Source organism: Cryptomeria japonica, chromosome 1 (assembly GCF_030272615.1).
Source record: "Cryptomeria japonica chromosome 1, Sugi_1.0, whole genome shotgun sequence".
NCBI classification, from domain to species: Eukaryota; Viridiplantae; Streptophyta; class Pinopsida; order Cupressales; family Cupressaceae; genus Cryptomeria; species Cryptomeria japonica.
In genome coordinates, this window is record NC_081405.1 from 609,872,851 (window position 1) to 609,890,654 (window position 17,804).

The window sequence follows — 17,804 nt, forward strand, 5'->3', positions numbered from 1 at the left end:
TGTGAATTTTGATTGCATTGTGAAGATTAGTTCAACTAGGGTAGTTAGAGATATACCTAAGATTATGAAGCCCTATAATCTGGTATGTAAAAAATATCAAATGGGTAAATAGGTCAGAACCTCTTTTAGAAGTATACAAGACAAATCTAATGATGTTCTTGATTTTATTCATACTAATTTGTGTGGCCCTGCTAGAGTTAAACATTTTCAAGGTGATAGATATTTCATGCTAATCATTGTTGATTATTATAGAATGATGTGGGTTAATTTTCTAAAGGAAAAATCTGAAGCATTCGAAAAGTTTAAGATCTTTAAGGCTAAAGTGGAAACTGACACAGGTTTGAAGATTAAATATTTGAGGTTTGATTGTCGTGGGGAATTCACATCCGGTGATTTTAATAACTTTTGTGAGAAGCATGGTATAAGAAGACAATTTTCTGCTTCTCAGACACCTTAGTAGAATGGAGTTGTGGAAAGGAAGAATAGAACTGTCTTGGATGCTGCTAGAACATTGATGATGGAAGCTATTCTAGCTCATATCTACTGGAGAGAAGCAGTAAGCACAATGGTTTATAAATTCAATAGAGTACAAATCAAAGGAGAAACTGGTAAGATACCTTATGAATTATGGTTTGACAATACACCTACAGTTAAGTATATTAGAATCTTCGGTAATAAATGTTATATCATGAGAAATTATATCATTAGCAAATTTGATCTTGGATGTGATGAAAGTATATTTCCTAGTTATTCTAATGTAATAAAGGCATATAGATTGGATGGGATAAATAGAGGTCAAATTAGAGTTTATGAGAAGGAACTGGTGGTGGAAGTGATTATATCTAAACTGGTAGCACCTTTACCGAAATAGAGTGTTGAAATAGTTACTCGAGCAGTATTATAAAATTTTATAGTAATTGAAGAACCGAGAAGAGGAACAAAGAGTTATAAGACTCCTAGGTATGTGAGATTGAATAATTCAAAAGATCAGATCATTGGGGATAATAACAATGGAGTAATGACAAGAATAAGAATGACAACTAATGAGGTATGTTTAATTTCTCAAATTGAACTGGTATCAGTAATTGAGGCATGTAAAGATGAATATTGGTTGAAAGCTATGGAAGAAGAATTAGATCAGATTGAGAAAAATAACACATGGACTCTGGTTCCCCGGCCTAAAAATAAGAATGTTATTGAAACTATATGGGTTTCTAGGAATCAATTGAATGAGTATGGTCAAGTTATAAGTAATAAGGCTAGATTGGCTTGTAAAGGATATTCTCAGAAGGAAGGAATTGATTATGCAGAGACTTTTGCACCTGTAGCTAGGATTGAAACTATAAGATTATTTCTTGCTTATGCTGCTCACAAAACATATCAGGTTTATCAAATGGACGTTAAGTGTGCATTTATGAATGGGGATCTTGATGAGGAAGTTTATATTGAGAAACCTAATGGGTTTTTACTATCAGATGATACAAACATGGTTTATAGGTTAAGTAAATCTTTATATGGATTGAAACAAGCACCTAGAGCTTGGTATGTAAGGTTGGATAAATATCTTTTGAAGCTTGGTTTTACTAAGGGTCATGTTGATAGTAATTTATATTATGAAATCGCTGATGATGATATACTGATTATTGAAGTATTTGTTGATGACATTATTTTTGGAGGTGAAGATAAGTTATGCATGGAATTTTCTAAGAATATGGAGAACGAATTTGAAATGTCTATGATTGGGGAAATAAAAGATTTCTTAGGTTTGCAAATTAATAAAACTGATAAAGATATTTTTATCTATCAAACTAAGTATGCTAGGGAATTGTTGAAGAAATTTGGTGAGGGAGATTCTAAACCAGTAAGTACTCCTATGGTTACAAGTGATAATTTGACAGGAAAAGATGTTTCTACATTGGTAAATCCTACAAGATACAAATCTATGATTGGAGGTCTACTTTATTTGACTTAGACTAGGCCTGACATAATGAATGTTGTTTGTATTATCTCAAGATTTCAGAGTGATCCTAGAGAAAATCATGAGAGTGCAGTGAAAAAGATTTTTAAATACTTACAAGGTACATCATAATATGGTTTGTGGTACCCTAAGGATGATGACTTTACTTTATTTGAATATACAGATGTAGATTGGGCTGGAGATGTTGATGATCAAAATAGTACTTCTGGTGGAGCTTTCTTTCCTAAAAAAAACTTGTTTCATAGATCAACAAGAAACAATCATGTACTTCTTTATTTACTATTGAAGATGAGTTTGTTGTTGCTACTACTAACTATACACAAGTCCTATGGATGAAGCAAATGCTGAAGGATATAAAGGTGGATTGTAATGCACCGGTAGTTATTCACTATGATAGCTTTCCTGCTATTAATATATCAAAGAATTTTGTATTTAATTATAAAACAAAGCACATAACTATCAAGTGATGAATAATGATGAACAACAGATACCCCAACTAATATTGAGAGGGGGGGGGGTTGAATCAGTATAGATAAAAACTCTCCCAACAACTTATCTAGCTAAAGCAATAACAACTAGTTATCACCATTATTGAACTTAACTATGGCAATACCGGTTAAACTCAATAAGACACAAGACACCATAAACTGATAAGTTTGAACACTTCAAATATGATCAATACTTGACATCAACTTCACCCATTAACATATGCATGTGGTATACTAGTAATACCATAACCTAATAACCTTGCATGCATAATCTTTCAACCAAATACTTCATACACATCACATGAAGAATGTATAACACATAAAACACAAATTTTTCACGTGGAAACCCAAATGGGAAAAACCACGGTGGGGATGAATACTTGCAAGCTTGTTTTTGAACTCTTTTGAAGCTCACCATGTTAGGAGCCTAGTCTGGTTAAAGACTTTACAATAAGGTTTTGTTAAGAACCAATCATGTTAGAGATCACCTGGTTAAGGGATGGCTATATACCTTGTTAAAGGTTGAAACCCTGTTAAAGGTTACCTCGCTAGAGGATTTGAAGAAATCAATTATCTTGAGTCACATGGTTACATGTTTTACAATAAGCCTGTTAAAGCTACCCGATAAAGGGATTTTCCATCTGTTGAAATGATTAGAAGACAACAGGAAAAACTACCGATCTGATAACAACACTAAATGCCAAGGCAGACCCTTTTCATTTACTCTACTCTACAATCACACTCTGCAGTTTTCCTCTTACTGGTCTGGCGAGTATCTCATCACTCGGATACACACTCACAACATTTTCCAACAAATTTATAATAACAAACGTCATCGACCTTATAGATAATAGATAGGTTGGTAGCATAAATTGTAAACCCTAAGCATCTTAGGTTTACAACACAGGAGGTCCAATCCTGACCGTTCAAACACATTACATAGAGAATTACAATTTCAAATAGATCACAAGATAATCTGCATTATTCATTCTTCACCGCACATGGGAATCAGTAACCCATCATAGTTTGTTCTCATACCACTAGGAAAAATGATCATTCCCAAGGTAGACTCCAAACACGGTTGATCTTCTCATGTAAGATCCTCAATCCTTCATGCGCACAAGGATGAGGTGGCACCTCGATCTCATTCACATCTCTTAGCTAACTCAGCACAGAGTATCATCGATTGCATAGAACAAGTTGGACCGCCAAACCAATAACCATAGAGATGAGACTACCAACTGGTAGTCACACTTAGTGAAACCCTGACACCGGTTCACTACATCTCTTCATGCCTCTTCATACCGGTTCACCAACTTCTTTCAATCTACATATTGATTCTCTTACACTTATTGACATCAATGACAACATACATTATCATCATATCAACATTTTGGTTCATCATATGCCAATGATATCCAACAATCTCCCCCTTTGGCATTAATGGCAATACCCAGTGTAGCATTGTAATTAAAAACATCATAGACCAGTGTATCAACATCATCAGATATCTTCTCCCCATACCTTCTCCCCCTTTGACAAGAATTCCAAAGTGGAGGCACAAGTTTCAAAAAACTACTATGTTGCTCCCCCTAAAGAGTAGCATCCTTCAACACATCAATCCTAAAATATTTGTCACCGTACTACTTGACTGATGTGGAGTACACAACTTTAATTAATTTCATGAAGGGGCAGAACCCCTAATTCACCTCTCAAATAGGTAAATGTAGTCTTCGGTAAGGGCTTAGTGAATATATCTGCTAGCTGCTCCTTAGTGGAAACATGTTGTAGTACAACCTCCTTATTCTGAACTTCTCTCTCAAGAAGTGATATTTAAGCTCAATATGCTTAGTTCTAGCATGCAATACCGGATAATTGGAAATATTTATTGCACTTTTATTGTCACAAAATATATTCACCGGTTCAGATACAGGTACTTTGAAACCTTCCAATGCATGCTTCATCCAAATTGCTTGAGTGTAGTTCATAAATGCTGCCACATATTCTGCTTCAGCTATAGATTGGGAAATACAACTTTGCTTCTTACTTGTTGATGATACTAATCTTCCTCCAAGAAAGAATGCTCCACTGGTTATGCTCTTCCGGTCATCCACATTACCTCCCTAATTGGCATCAGTATATACCTTTTGATTATAGTCACCATTATATGGATACCACAATCCATAATCAACTATTCCATTCAGATATCTAAGATTCCTATTGATAGCTACCAAGTGGGATTTTCTTGGACATTTATGAAAATGAGCTACTATGCCCACTGCATGAGCAATATTTGGTCTACTGTGCACCACATAGTGTAGTTTATCGATCATTAACCAGTACTCCTTCTCATTCACCAGTGCTGAATTATCTTCCTTAGTCAGTTTACAGCCAGTCACCATTGGTGTCCAACCGGTTTGCTTTCCTCCATGCCAAAAGTCTTCAATATCTCTTTGACATACTTGGACTGGGTAATAAAGATACCCTCTTTCATTTGCTGAATCTGTAAACTAATGAAGAACTTTATTTCTCCTATAAAAGACATCTCAAACTCTTTCTTCATTTCATCTACAAACACATGACTCATTTTATCATCTCCTCCAAAGATTATGTCATCCACAAACACTTCACAGATCAGAATTTGATCACCTTCTAATTTCAAGTAGATGTTGCTATCTTCACTTGTTCTCTGAAATCCAATTTTCACAACATGAGAGTGTAGTCTTTCATACTATGCCCTAGGTGCCTATTTCAGTCAATATAGGGATTTGTGTAACCTGCACACCATGTCACCATCTTCTGATAAGGAAAACCCTTATGGTTTCTCTATATACACTTCCTCTTCTAGGATTCCATTTAGAAAAGTAGACTTCACATCCATTTGATAAACCTTAAACCCCTTAAATGTTGCAAATGCAAGTAGCATTCAAACACCTTCTAGTCTAGCCATAGGAGCAAAGGTTTCTCCATAGTCTTCTCCTTCCTCCTGAGCATATCTCTTACATACAAGCCTAGCCTTGTTCCTTACAACTATGCCTTCTTCATTCAACTTATTCCTGAAGACCCATTTGGTACCTATGACATTTTTATGTTCTAGTCCGGGCACCAAAGACCATGTCACATTCTTTTCTATCTATTCTAGGTCCTTTTCCATTGCTATAATCCAGTCTTCATCTATAAGAGCTACTCTAGAAGTCTTGGGTTCAAATTCAGAAATCATGCAAGAATTCTCCTTCACTTTTCTTCTTGTGAGTATCCCTGCATCTTTATCTCCTATGATTTACTTTGGATCTTGATGCAACTTCACATATATAGGAATGATTCTACCCTGATCTGCTAGCCTTTCTTTTTCTTCTTCACTTACTTCTTCATCTTCTCTTATTGGAGCTTCTACTGGTACAAGAACACTGAGATCTTTACATGTTTCTTTCTTAACTAGTTCTTAGAAGGCTATACCAGGTTCATCTTCCACTTCTTCATTGCATGTTTCTTCAGGTTCCTCAAGGGATTCATCAACCCTGACATTGACACTTTCAAAAAAAATTTGAGTTCTATTGTTGTAGTGCTTGAGAGCTTTGCTCTTAGTGGAATATCCCATTAATATTCCTTCATCACATTTTGCATCAAATTTGCTTAAATGCTCACCTCTCTTGATATATAACTTACTACCAAACACTTTAAAGTAACTCATAGTGGGAGTTTTCCTAGTTCAATACTCATAAGGGGTTTTATCTTTATCTTTCTTGATGAGTACCTGGTTCATAGTAGAGACTGTAGTGCTCACTACTTATCTCCAAAAAGTGTGAGCAACCTTTCCTTGGATCGACATTGTTCTAGCCACTGCAACTACAGTCCTGTTATTTCTTTCTGCTATGCCATTCTATTGTGTTGTCCTTGGGGTAGGCAACTTCCTCTTGATACTATTATCTTCACAATACTTATTGAATTCATCAGAAGTGAATTCTCCTCCTTCATCAGTTATTGGGCATTTTATCTTTTTACCACTTTCTTTCTCTACTAATGCTTTGAAATCTTTCAATTTTCTAAATGCTTCAGACTTGTCTTTCAAGAATGTGACCCACATCATTCTTGAGTAGTCATTAGTAAGAATCATAAAAAACCTATCTCCTTAAATACTTCTAGTTTTCATAGGACCATACAAATTAGTATGCACAAGATCAAGTAAATTTTATGTTGAGAAAGACACCTTTAAAAGTTGAGGAAGACATCTTCCCAAGTTGACATTCTCTGCACAAATAATTCTCATGTTTTTTCAGCAAAGGTAATCCTCTTACCGCCTTGATCTTACCGGCTTTAACAATATTGTCAAAGTTCATATGACAGAGTCTCCTATTGCATATCCAACTATCATAAAACTTAGCGATTAGACGCTGAATTATCTTGGCATTCAACTGAAATAGGTTACCTTTGGTTTGCTTACCAGTCGCAATAACTTCACAACTCTTCCAAATTATACTACAAATTCCACCTTTGAATTTCAGAACTAATCCTTTGTCATTAAGCTGAGCAACACTCAATAGGTTATGCTTAAGACCTTCCACCTAGTAGACATCATTTGCACTGCTCTTTCCATTCAGTGAGATGTATCCTTTACCTTTCACTAAGCATGGTCCATTATTGCCTAATCTGACAATACCTCCATCATATTCCTCCAGAGACATAAACTTTCTTCGGTCACCAATCATGTGATGAGAACAACCACTATCAATTATCCACTCATTAGAGTTGTCAATGCGAGAGACAAGAGATTTCTTATTAGATACTTCTTCCTTTACTACTACAAACACTATGTCTTCTTCAGTTACACCTTCATCCATAGCAACTAGGCAATTTCTTCTGTTTCTTCCTTTTTACTTGCTAAACCTCTCTGGTTTATCCTTATTTTCATTTTTAGGACAATTAACAACTATATGTCCTATCTTATTGCAGGAAAAACATTTCAAAGGAAATTTAACTTTATATTTTCCAGTTCCTTTCAGAAGTCTTTTAGCAAGAAGAGCTTCAAACTCCATTAGAATCTCTTCATCATCCATATCTCTGCATTGTCTAGATTCATAACTGGTATAAGTTTCATTTACTTTTATGGATGGTATAGTAGATTCTTAAAAGGCCAACTCAGTCTTCTAAACACTACCATCATAGATATTCAACTCATATGCAGTTAACTTTGCAATGATAGAATCTGAGGATACCTTGGTTTTATCAATAGACCTTATTTCCTAGATAGCAGCAACTCTGATTGCATAGATTGGTAATAATGATCTAAGGACTTTACTAACAATAGTGGTATCATCAATAATTCCACCAGCGCTTTGGACATCACCAACCATAGTCTTAATCCTAGTGCCATACTGTTGAATGGTCTCACCTTCAACCATCCTCATATCCTCAAATTTACCTCTAAGGCTTTCTTCCTTAGCTTGCTTTACATGCTGATCACCACCATAGATGTTTTCTAGTACATCCCATACATCCTTAGGTGTGTCCTTGTCTTGTACATCAATAAACTCAATATCTGACAAGTTACTAATAAGGGCTTCTATGACTTGCCCATTTTCCTAAATCTCTCTCTTCTGATCATCAGTCAAAATGCTAGTGGGAGTCACATAGGCATTCTCAACATAGCTCTAGTGTTGAGGACCCATACTCTTGATGTAAATCTTCATTATATCCTTCCATATCTTAAAGTTATCTCTATTGAACTTAGGACCTTCCCTCTTCATCATTACAACAGGATCTTTTACCTCAAGCGGAAAATTTTATATCACCGAGGACCTAGAGTTTCACTGATACCCATTGATGAATAATGATGAACAACAGATACCCCAACCAATACTGAGAGGTGGGGGGGTGAATCAGTACATATAAAAACTCTCCCAACAACTTATCTAGCTAAAGCAATACCAACTGGTTATTACCCTTACTAAACTTAACCATGGCAATACCGGTTAAACTCAGTAAGACACCAGACACCATAAACTAATAAGTTTGGACACTTCAAATATGATCAATACTTGACATCAACTTAACCCATAAACATATGCATATGCTATACTAGTAATACCATAGCCTATTAACCTTGCATGCATAATCTTTTAACCAAATACTTCATAAACATCACATGAAAAATGCATAAGACATAACACACATATTTTTCATGTGGAAACCCAAATGGGAAAAACCACGGTGGGGATGAATACCTACAAGCTTGTTTTTGAACTCTTTTGAAGCTCACCCTATTAGGAGCCTAGTCTAGTTAAAGACTTTACAATAAGGTTCTATGAAGAACCAATCTTGTTAGAGATCACCCAGTTAACGGATGGCTATATACCCTATTTAAAGGTTCAAACCATGTTAAATGTTACCCCGCTAGAAGATTTGAAGAACTCAATGATCTTGAGTCACCTGGTTACAAGTTTTATAATAAGACTGTTAAAGCTACCCGGTAAAGGGATTTTCCATCTGTTAAAATGATTAGAAGACAATAGGAAAAACTATTGATCTGATAACGACACTACATGCCAAGGCAAATCCTTTTCATTTCCTCTACTCTGCAATCACACTCTCCAGTTTTCCTCTTACTGGTTTGGAAAGTATCTCATCACTCGGATACACACACACAACATTTACCAATAGCTTTACAATAAAAAACATCACCGACCTTATAGACAACAGATAGGTCGGTAGCATAAACTCTAAACCCTAAGCATCTCAATTTTACAACATAGGTGGTCCAATCCTGACCATCCAAACATATTGCATAGAGCATTACAATTTCAAATAGATCACAAGACAATCTACATCATTCATTCTTCACCACACATGGGAATTAGTAACCCATCACACGTTCTTCTCATACCACTAAGAAGAATGATCATTCCCAAGGTAGACTCAAAACGTGGTCGATCTTCTCATGCAAGATCCTCAATCCTTCACATGCACAAGGCTGATATGGCACGTTGATCTCATTCACATCTCTTATCTAACTCATGACAGAGTATCATTGGTTGCATCGCACAAGCTGGATCACCAAACTAATAACCATAGAGTTGAGACTACCAACCGGTAGTCACACTTAGTGAAACCCTAACACCGGTTTACTACATCTCTTCATGCCTCTTCATATCAGTTCACCAACTTCTTTCTCTCTGCATACCAGTTCTCTTACACTTATTGACATTAATGGCAACATACATTATCATCATATCAACATGTCGGTTCATCATATGTCAATGATATCCAACATCAAGTACAACTTGTTGAAGGAAAAGGTGAAAGAAAATGAAGTTAAATTGGTTATGTGAACACTAAAGAGTAGATTGCAGATATCTTCACTAAACCTTTGTCTAAGGAATTATTTGAGTACTTGATAGATTGAGAGTTTCTGCTCCTTCGGTAGAGACTTGATTAATGTGGTTTGGCATCAGTCCAGTATGCATTATCAGAGATATTTTTCATTTTGGCAGTGATGTGGGGATGCTACTACTCAGGGGGAGTAGTCATCTTTGTGATTTAGTGGTTTATGTTTTTGATTTGATATTTTTGTTATATTTCTAGCATTGATGTCAAAGGGGGAGAGAGATTGATTTGAAAAAGGAAAACTTAAAGAGTTGTATACATTATGAGAAAATATATATGTATAATTTAGATCTATACAGTGAAATCATTCATAGAGGAAATTTGGTCTTTGTTTCAGAACTTTATTACTATATCTATATGTGGGAGATTGTCAGTTGTCTTCCATTGGGGAGGCTTATTTGGCATTTCTTCGTACTTAGAGTTTTTTCACATCTAGAGTTGCCATCAATGTCAAATGAGGAGATTGTTGGCCATTTGGATGAATTGATTATGTGTTTCATTGATGTTTTATCATTGATTGCAACACTAGTTGTTTGGATTCTTTACCGACACCCTCCTGGTCTCGATTGGTTGATTAGTTTTTGGCTGTTTTAGATCCGACAAAATTCGGTAGGCTCTGGTATGGTTTGGTTATGGAATTAGCTTATTCATGATACTCATGTTCATATTTAGTCAGTTGCTTTTAGTCCAATGATCGGATGCTATCCTATTTTCTTAGAAGCTTGGCTTGTGGTTCTGGCAAGGGTTTCACTGGTAGAGCTTTTGATGAAGATCTTTGATGATATGCATAAGTTGTGTTGGTGCAGATTCTAGTGGAAATTCAGGATGTTGTTGGTGATCATGTATGAGACTTGGTGGATGGATATCACTGCTTTAGGGTATGAACCTATATTGGGTCATGGTTGATCTAGGTAATGGATCAGTTTAATGAACCGTGTGGATTGGACCTCTCAATGTGTTTCTGATAGCCGACCTGATTGTTTATAGTTGAGGTTTTATATATATATATATGTAAGATCTCATTACGGATCAGATATAAGAATGGGATATGAATATGTAATGTGCAAATAATGTAATGTCATTATGCAGAGGATTTGGGTGATCATTGGAGATCGAATTGGGTTTATGTAAGAGGATTGAGTCCTCTAGTATTGAGCTTAACCAAAATCATACTCAAGCATAGGAGATGATACCTTTGCAGTTCAACACTTCTTCCAAATTATAGTCTAGATTTCTTTGTAGTTAGTGAGACTCCTGTTGTGATGAGTAGTGCCCTCTAGGTTGTTTGCCTTCTTGCAAGTGTAGGCCCCTCAATTGTAATTCGTATACTTACTACAAAAGTATTATCCGGCTATGGGTGGGCTTCCCACCATGGTTTTTCCCTTTACCAGGTTTTCCACGTATAAATCTTGGTTTCATGTGGATGGTATTTATTCTTTTATTATTATTTATACTTAGTTGGTTTATCTGCTATATCGGTATTAATGTTTTGGGTTCTAGTATTAAACTTTTGGGTTCTGGTATTAAGGTTTTAATTGCTTAAGGTTCTGGTAATCTGCGACAACTAATTCATCCACCCCTCTTAGTTGTCTTCTAGTTATTTTAACTATCTAACAAAGATGAATTTCCCTTATTGTCTTTTGTTGTCTATCTCCTAGTCTCTAGTTGTTGCTAAAACTTAAAATTTCCTTTCCCTACATCAAGGGCTTATTCTATGTTTGTATAATTTCCACCTAAATTTGACCCTCTCTTGTTGGTTGGTTAAGAATCCCTTTATTCCCACTCTATGCGTTCAGTTGCTAGATAAACTTAGAAGTAATGATCTCGATTTCTAAACCCAAAATGAATCTTTACCTTGGTTATCCCTAGTAGGTTGGCTAAAACCAAGAATCACTTGACCTATTCAATTGTTAAATACACTGTTGAAGAGCCAAAGGTAGAAGAGAATTCTCCTAAGGACTCTACTTCCTTATGGTCCAATAGATCGGAGTGGACTTTGAGTAACCCTATTGGTACCCCCTCATTTGCAAGCTCAATGGGAAAATGAGACTTTTGTGTCTTTGCTGTCAAGATCAATGAGCTCTATGATGCCTAGAACAAATAGGAAATAATAATTATTTCTCTTTTGGGATAATTAAAAGTTGTAAAGCTTCTAGTTGGGAATGAAGTGATAAGGATCAAATGATTTGTGTGGTGGAAAATTATTTAGTGGAGATGCTTGAAAAGTTCAAAAGAATAGAAGAGGAGTTGAAGGTTCTCTATGATAAGATGGACCAAAATGAGGATAGAAATTAGATGATGAAGGCAATTGGGCTTCTACAAGGCAACTAGGCATCCCTAAAAAGTAAAATGGAGGAAATGATAGCACAAAAACAATGAAATGTCAAAGAAGAACTCTATGAACCTATAATGCATTTAGGAAGAAATTGATAAAAGGCAAGATAAAAAGAAATGTCACATGAATTCTTCCTTTGGTACTAGAATGGAGTCATTGGTGTCTAGGGTGAAAGGTCGCCTGAAGTCCCCTACTATTTCATCAAGTAAAGGTTAAAACAAGAGGCTCTTGTTGTCTAACAAAGTAAAAGCAATGAGATAGGATTGGAAAATTGAGAAGCCCCACACTAGGTAGGCCATTGATTGATTTATTTAGTGGGTGTGTGTCTATTAGATTTTTTGTTTTGTTTGTTTGGTATAGTCTAGTCTTATCTTCTAGATTTTTGGTGTTTCATTCTAGGTGTCAATAGGGTTTTGGTATTTTTTAGCATCTCACCCTCTAGCTTGGGGTGCTCACTCCTTGTGTAACCCTAAGTTGCTTCACTTTAGTTTTTGTGTAATGGTTCATGCCTCCCTTGGTTTAATCTAATCAAAACACCAATTCTAAAAATAATCATATACAATTCCAACTAACTAAATATGTATCAAAATTAAAAATAATTATAGAAATAGATTACCCAAATATGATTCACCTCACTTTATCTAATGGTTGGATCCAACACACACAACCACATAAGTTATAGATATCAAACCAATACAACATACAAACTCACAATAACTCTTGTAACATATAAATTGAGATAATAATAAAGATAAATTATATAATTCAAGACTTAAGATGAACTCAACCTAATATCTAACTAGACAAACAAATTGATAAATGAGTAATTATAGTCAAGGAACTAGGCATACAATAATAAGAGAAGGACAACCTTCTAAATTAAACCTCACCATAACTTATAATCATGGATTAAACAACACCATAACTTTTCAATTACAAACATGATGATTTTATTAATATATTGAAATACACATGAATATCCATGACACCATAATTATCACCATTATTGTACCCATAATCAATTCTCACTAAATTAAGACTCCTAGTCTCATGTGTATTAATTATGTCCTCAAACTATAAGTCAATTCATATACATGTCTCCACTGAAGTTAACATGCAAAAGAACATGTGTAACTAAATCAAGAAACACCAAATATAATATCCTACCATAATATAATATAGCTCACATAAAACATGCAATCCAACATGGTTTTACACTGAAATATTTGCTTAATTCTTACACAATCACATTCTAAAAATTGGGCTACTATAAGTGTTAAAATCACTACACATATTTTTGTACTCGTCCATGTGATCAAAAAATTCTTCTATTGTTTAGTATGTTAAAAATTCACTCAATTTCTTGTCAAATATATAAATATTATTATTTATGCTCAAGATATTATATGTTCACTATTGTTTACATATACTTGCTTCAAGCACAAAAAAATAATACAAATAATATAATTTAGTGACCAAACCTATATCATTATTTATTTCTTGAAAAGATGTTTTTTATTCTTAAAAGAAGTAAAATTCATGATATTGTATATAAAATTAACGTGATTAAGAAAAAGAAATAGTCTACTATGGCACGAAAGATAAAATTTTGCCGGTATCCAATGATGGTAGTTGTGGAAACACCTAGGAATAAGTTTTGAGCATACATAGAAATTTGAAATGGTGGAGTCACTCAATAGGGTTAACCCTTATGGGTTAGTGACTAGCAATAGCTACCAATATTCCATGTGATTGATGGTTCCAGGTGCACTATCTTGTTTGGTTGGCATTTCAATTTTTAAGTTTATTAGATTATCACAAACCTCATTTTGTATCACTAATGAATCAACTAAAAGTGTTTATGCTAACTCTCCATATATAATATTAAGACCTATAACTATTCTAATTATACTTGTATGATGATACTAAATTCTTTTTGCAAGATATCCATATGACCTTAAAAATAGAAAACAATTGTCAAAAATAGTAGAATTTTATATTAAATAAATTCTTTCAATATTTTTGGACTCAATGATGAATTTTTTTTCATACAATTGTTCAACAAAATTTGACCCCCAAATCCCCAATAAAAATATCCCAAACAAAAAATAACATCTTAAATATCCATAGAAACCCAAATATACAACAACCCATGCTTGTAAACATATATATGTTAAATATTCTTTTGTTATTTTCTTATTTAATATTACACATTCAATTATATACAATTATATATTCATACTAAGGGTTACAACTCAACATATTTCCTCTCATAGCCCAACAACCATACTCTAATATCCCTTCAGAGGAAAAAATATTGTAGCAATGTAAATTATATAACTTGAAGAGAGGATACATTTTCAAACTAGTATTTAGGATAAACCATAAAAAATGATAGAAGCTATATCTTAAAAGAAACCACCATGAATGAAAAACATAACCTTGAAAATAATACAACTCAATGTATTATTCAATAATTAAATATTGTAATAGACCTATATAATCTCAATCAATACTTATGAGACATCAAGCTCATTCTCAAGCATCTAAGTATGATGGTAATAATACAACCATGAAACCCATGTCATGCTTCACAAATGTATTCTACAAGGGAGTTTAAAATACAAATGATAGCCAACCTTTACAATTAAACATGTATACTCCTTTAAATAGACTCAAGATTACACAAAACTACGAAGTGCTACTAGTTAAACCATGAGATCACAAAACTATTGAACCCAACATTTTGTCTTTAAAAATAGCTTTTCCCAATATTAAATGTTTTTCCAAGTTGTAGCCCACACATAAGATATTTAATTGATGCTACATACAACATTACAAATGTAACCAAATAGATATTTAATTTGACTAGAAACGTTTAAAAAGATGTAACTTGAAAAAATACTTATTTTAAATAATTAAAAGATCATGTGCAAAGTTTACAACACATTTTTAGTTAACAAATAACTCTATAAAAATTAAAAAATTAATGTTGTGCCTTGCCCATCTTTTCAATCCTGCAATTATTTAAGTCTCATGAGAAACTTTTTAGTTTCATGCTTCACCTTAAACATATTCATAATGGTTACACATGTCATGACTATACAAACTATGCTAGGGATGGAAAATGACAAGCACTAACAAATTACCCTTTCACTTTCATTATTGTTAGTAATAGTGCAAACAATTAACTAGTTCTTACCACTACCACCATCTCTTCATTGTACTTCTTCAAGAATCCTGACATATATTAGACAATGACAAGTTATAGAAATATTAGATGTACATGTTACATGGAAAATTATGAAAATAAAAAGATGCAAGTTGTTTCTTGTATTATCATTAAGCTAGAAAGAAAAGTATTTTGGTGGTTGTGTAGGAAAATACTTATGTATTGATTATTTCTATTCTAGAGTCATTTGTATCTTCCATGTGGAAGAAATAACTTCTTAAGGGAAATGAGAAACAATTAGATGGACCACTCATCATTTGGAGCTAGCTATAAATCTTCTCCTAAGACCATCAAGTCCCTTTAGCATTCATAGAGAGATAAAAGAGAAGGATATTGGGTAAAGATGACTAATGCGATGTGTATGTTGGTAAATTGAGGGAGCAACTAGCCTTGAAGGTTGAAAAAAGTTCCTCTAGTTAGAGAATCCCTTAGTGTTTGTTGGCAAAGTATAGGAGTGGACCTAGAGGCTAGAAGTTGTACTAAGTTCATGGAGTAGTTGTTTGACAACGTGAGTTAGTGCATCTTGTTTATGTGAGTATCAATGACATGCATATTGATGGACCCAAGATTTTCTTACATGATGGTTAGTAGGTTGTTCAACATAGTAGATGTAGTGGGGCTAAAGAAGCCATTGGAAAATTGTCTAGTTAGAATATTGAGAGAATTGGTTAAGGTAGACAGTGTTTCAAACATCAAAATTTAGTAGTGGGTAGCATAATAGGCGAGCAGAGTTGCTACATCATATGTATTTCAGACATTAATTGTGTGAACAAGAAATCTTATGTCCAATATATTATCCCAATCTATATAACTTAAGAGTTGAAATTCATATTCGTTTCAAAATTGTATATGAATAAGATTATATCTTATTGAAACACTCATAATGAAAAACTAACTCTTCTAAGAGTTTTTTTCGGCTTTAAGAATTTCTCCTATAATATTTGTGTCACATAATTAGTGAGTGATACAAGTTTTTGTTTCCCATATTTAAGATGTTTATTTTATCCTTTAGTACATATACATGGACAATATTCTTTAATGCATATAAATAGACAACCATTAAAAGTAATTAAGTAAACCTATGAAAAAGGCTGAAACATCTGATTAGCGTAACAATATACGGCTTCACTACCACAAATATATGAATAATTAGGTCTGTAATATTACACAACTCTCATGAACGCGAGCGAAAACATACTCCACTAAAGCCAGGCCGTGGATGAAAATAGTTGTGTTTACCAGACTGAGCGGAACACAAAAATAAACTTAATGGGTCGAGGGAACCAGAAGCAACGATTAATTCTACATCTATAGAAATAAGCAAATCTCTGAACATTGATCACCAACAAAGCCAAACCTCTCATAGCTTACGATTCACAAGGGACTTTTCACATAACCCATATACATTTATATCGATTTGGGTATTATATGAACACTTTCAGTTGTCTCGGAAGCATGAAATTCCGCGTAATATCACGGATCCCCTTCCAGGGAACAATGAAGTTAACGTTTGAGACGTTTGACAGCGTTAATATATTTAATTACAGTTGTTGCAATTTCTTCCAGCAAATCACCTTGGTCCCTGATACACACAACAGAATATTTAATAAAATACACTCTGCATTATAACAAGCATATGAGCCTAGCTGCTGTAGAGAGAGCGGCAAAAGATCTCCAAAAACATTAAAGAAAAGGACAGAAAAGCTAGGGTTCCTGTTTTTCTCAAGGACGAAAACATTTTTTCCTTTGATATTATAATATTAATTAACAGTCCTGAGTTATGATTGAACATTACCCCTTGAAAATATAGCCTTCTATACGTGAAACTTTACGCAGAGCCTTCTTCCATTTCTTAAGCTTTTGAGGCCTGATTTTTCCAGTGTCCTTGTGGACCTGGAAAGCACGAGCATATTCTCCGTCTTCATCTTTCATACGAAGCTCCGAAGGCTGAATTCCGCAGAAAACAGGAACTATTGGTGCCCCACTTTTGAGCATAAGATAGAGTTCCTTCAGACACCATGTTGAGTTTGCATAGTTGGCCGAGAAAATGGCTACGTGCACAGAAGCTGTGCGAATAGCCCCCACTATTGATTTGGGTATTCTCTTTCCCACCTGAATAGACTTCTTGTCTAAGAAGGCATTGTAGCCCTTGTTTTGGAGATTGTGATAAATGAGACTCGCTAGGGTTTCTTTCACGTCGGCTCCGCGGTGATTGATGAAAACGTTATATCTCGTTTTGGGTGCGGTAGGATGACAGACAGAATTGTTGATTTGTTGGGAGGCATTAGGTTGAGTATTTTCCATGGCTGGTAGAGTGGTAGGGATTTCACCTGCAGACAAAATTTTCTATGACGGCGTTATAAAGAATTTTGGCAAACACTGGCGTCACTT

At 34.4% G+C, this 17,804-nt stretch overlaps 1 protein-coding gene across 1 annotated transcript; it reads right to left on the reverse strand.

Moving 5' to 3' along the window:
* Positions 1 to 16,916: 16,916 nt before the first annotated feature.
* LOC131060102 (probable 2' cyclic ADP-D-ribose synthase BdTIR) lies at positions 16,917 to 17,717 on the reverse strand. The gene is made up of 2 exons (XM_057993206.1): positions 17,209 to 17,717; positions 16,917 to 16,995 (listed from the first exon to the last, which is right to left on the reverse strand). Exons 1-2 carry the CDS (start codon positions 17,715 to 17,717, stop codon positions 16,917 to 16,919), a joined length of 588 nt encoding a protein of 195 aa, XP_057849189.1.
* Positions 17,718 to 17,804: the final 87 nt, after the last annotated feature.

Bases quoted from the DNA above. Each gene is read 5' to 3' on its own strand.
- LOC131060102 (XM_057993206.1), bottom strand. From the start codon at position 17,717: ATGGAAAATACTCAACCTAATGCCTCCCAACAAATCAACAATTCTGTC. The intron at 16,996-17,208 runs GTAATGTTCAAT...TGTGTGTATCAG, and splicing joins GAAGGCTATATTTTCAAGGG to GGACCAAGGTGATTTGCTGG.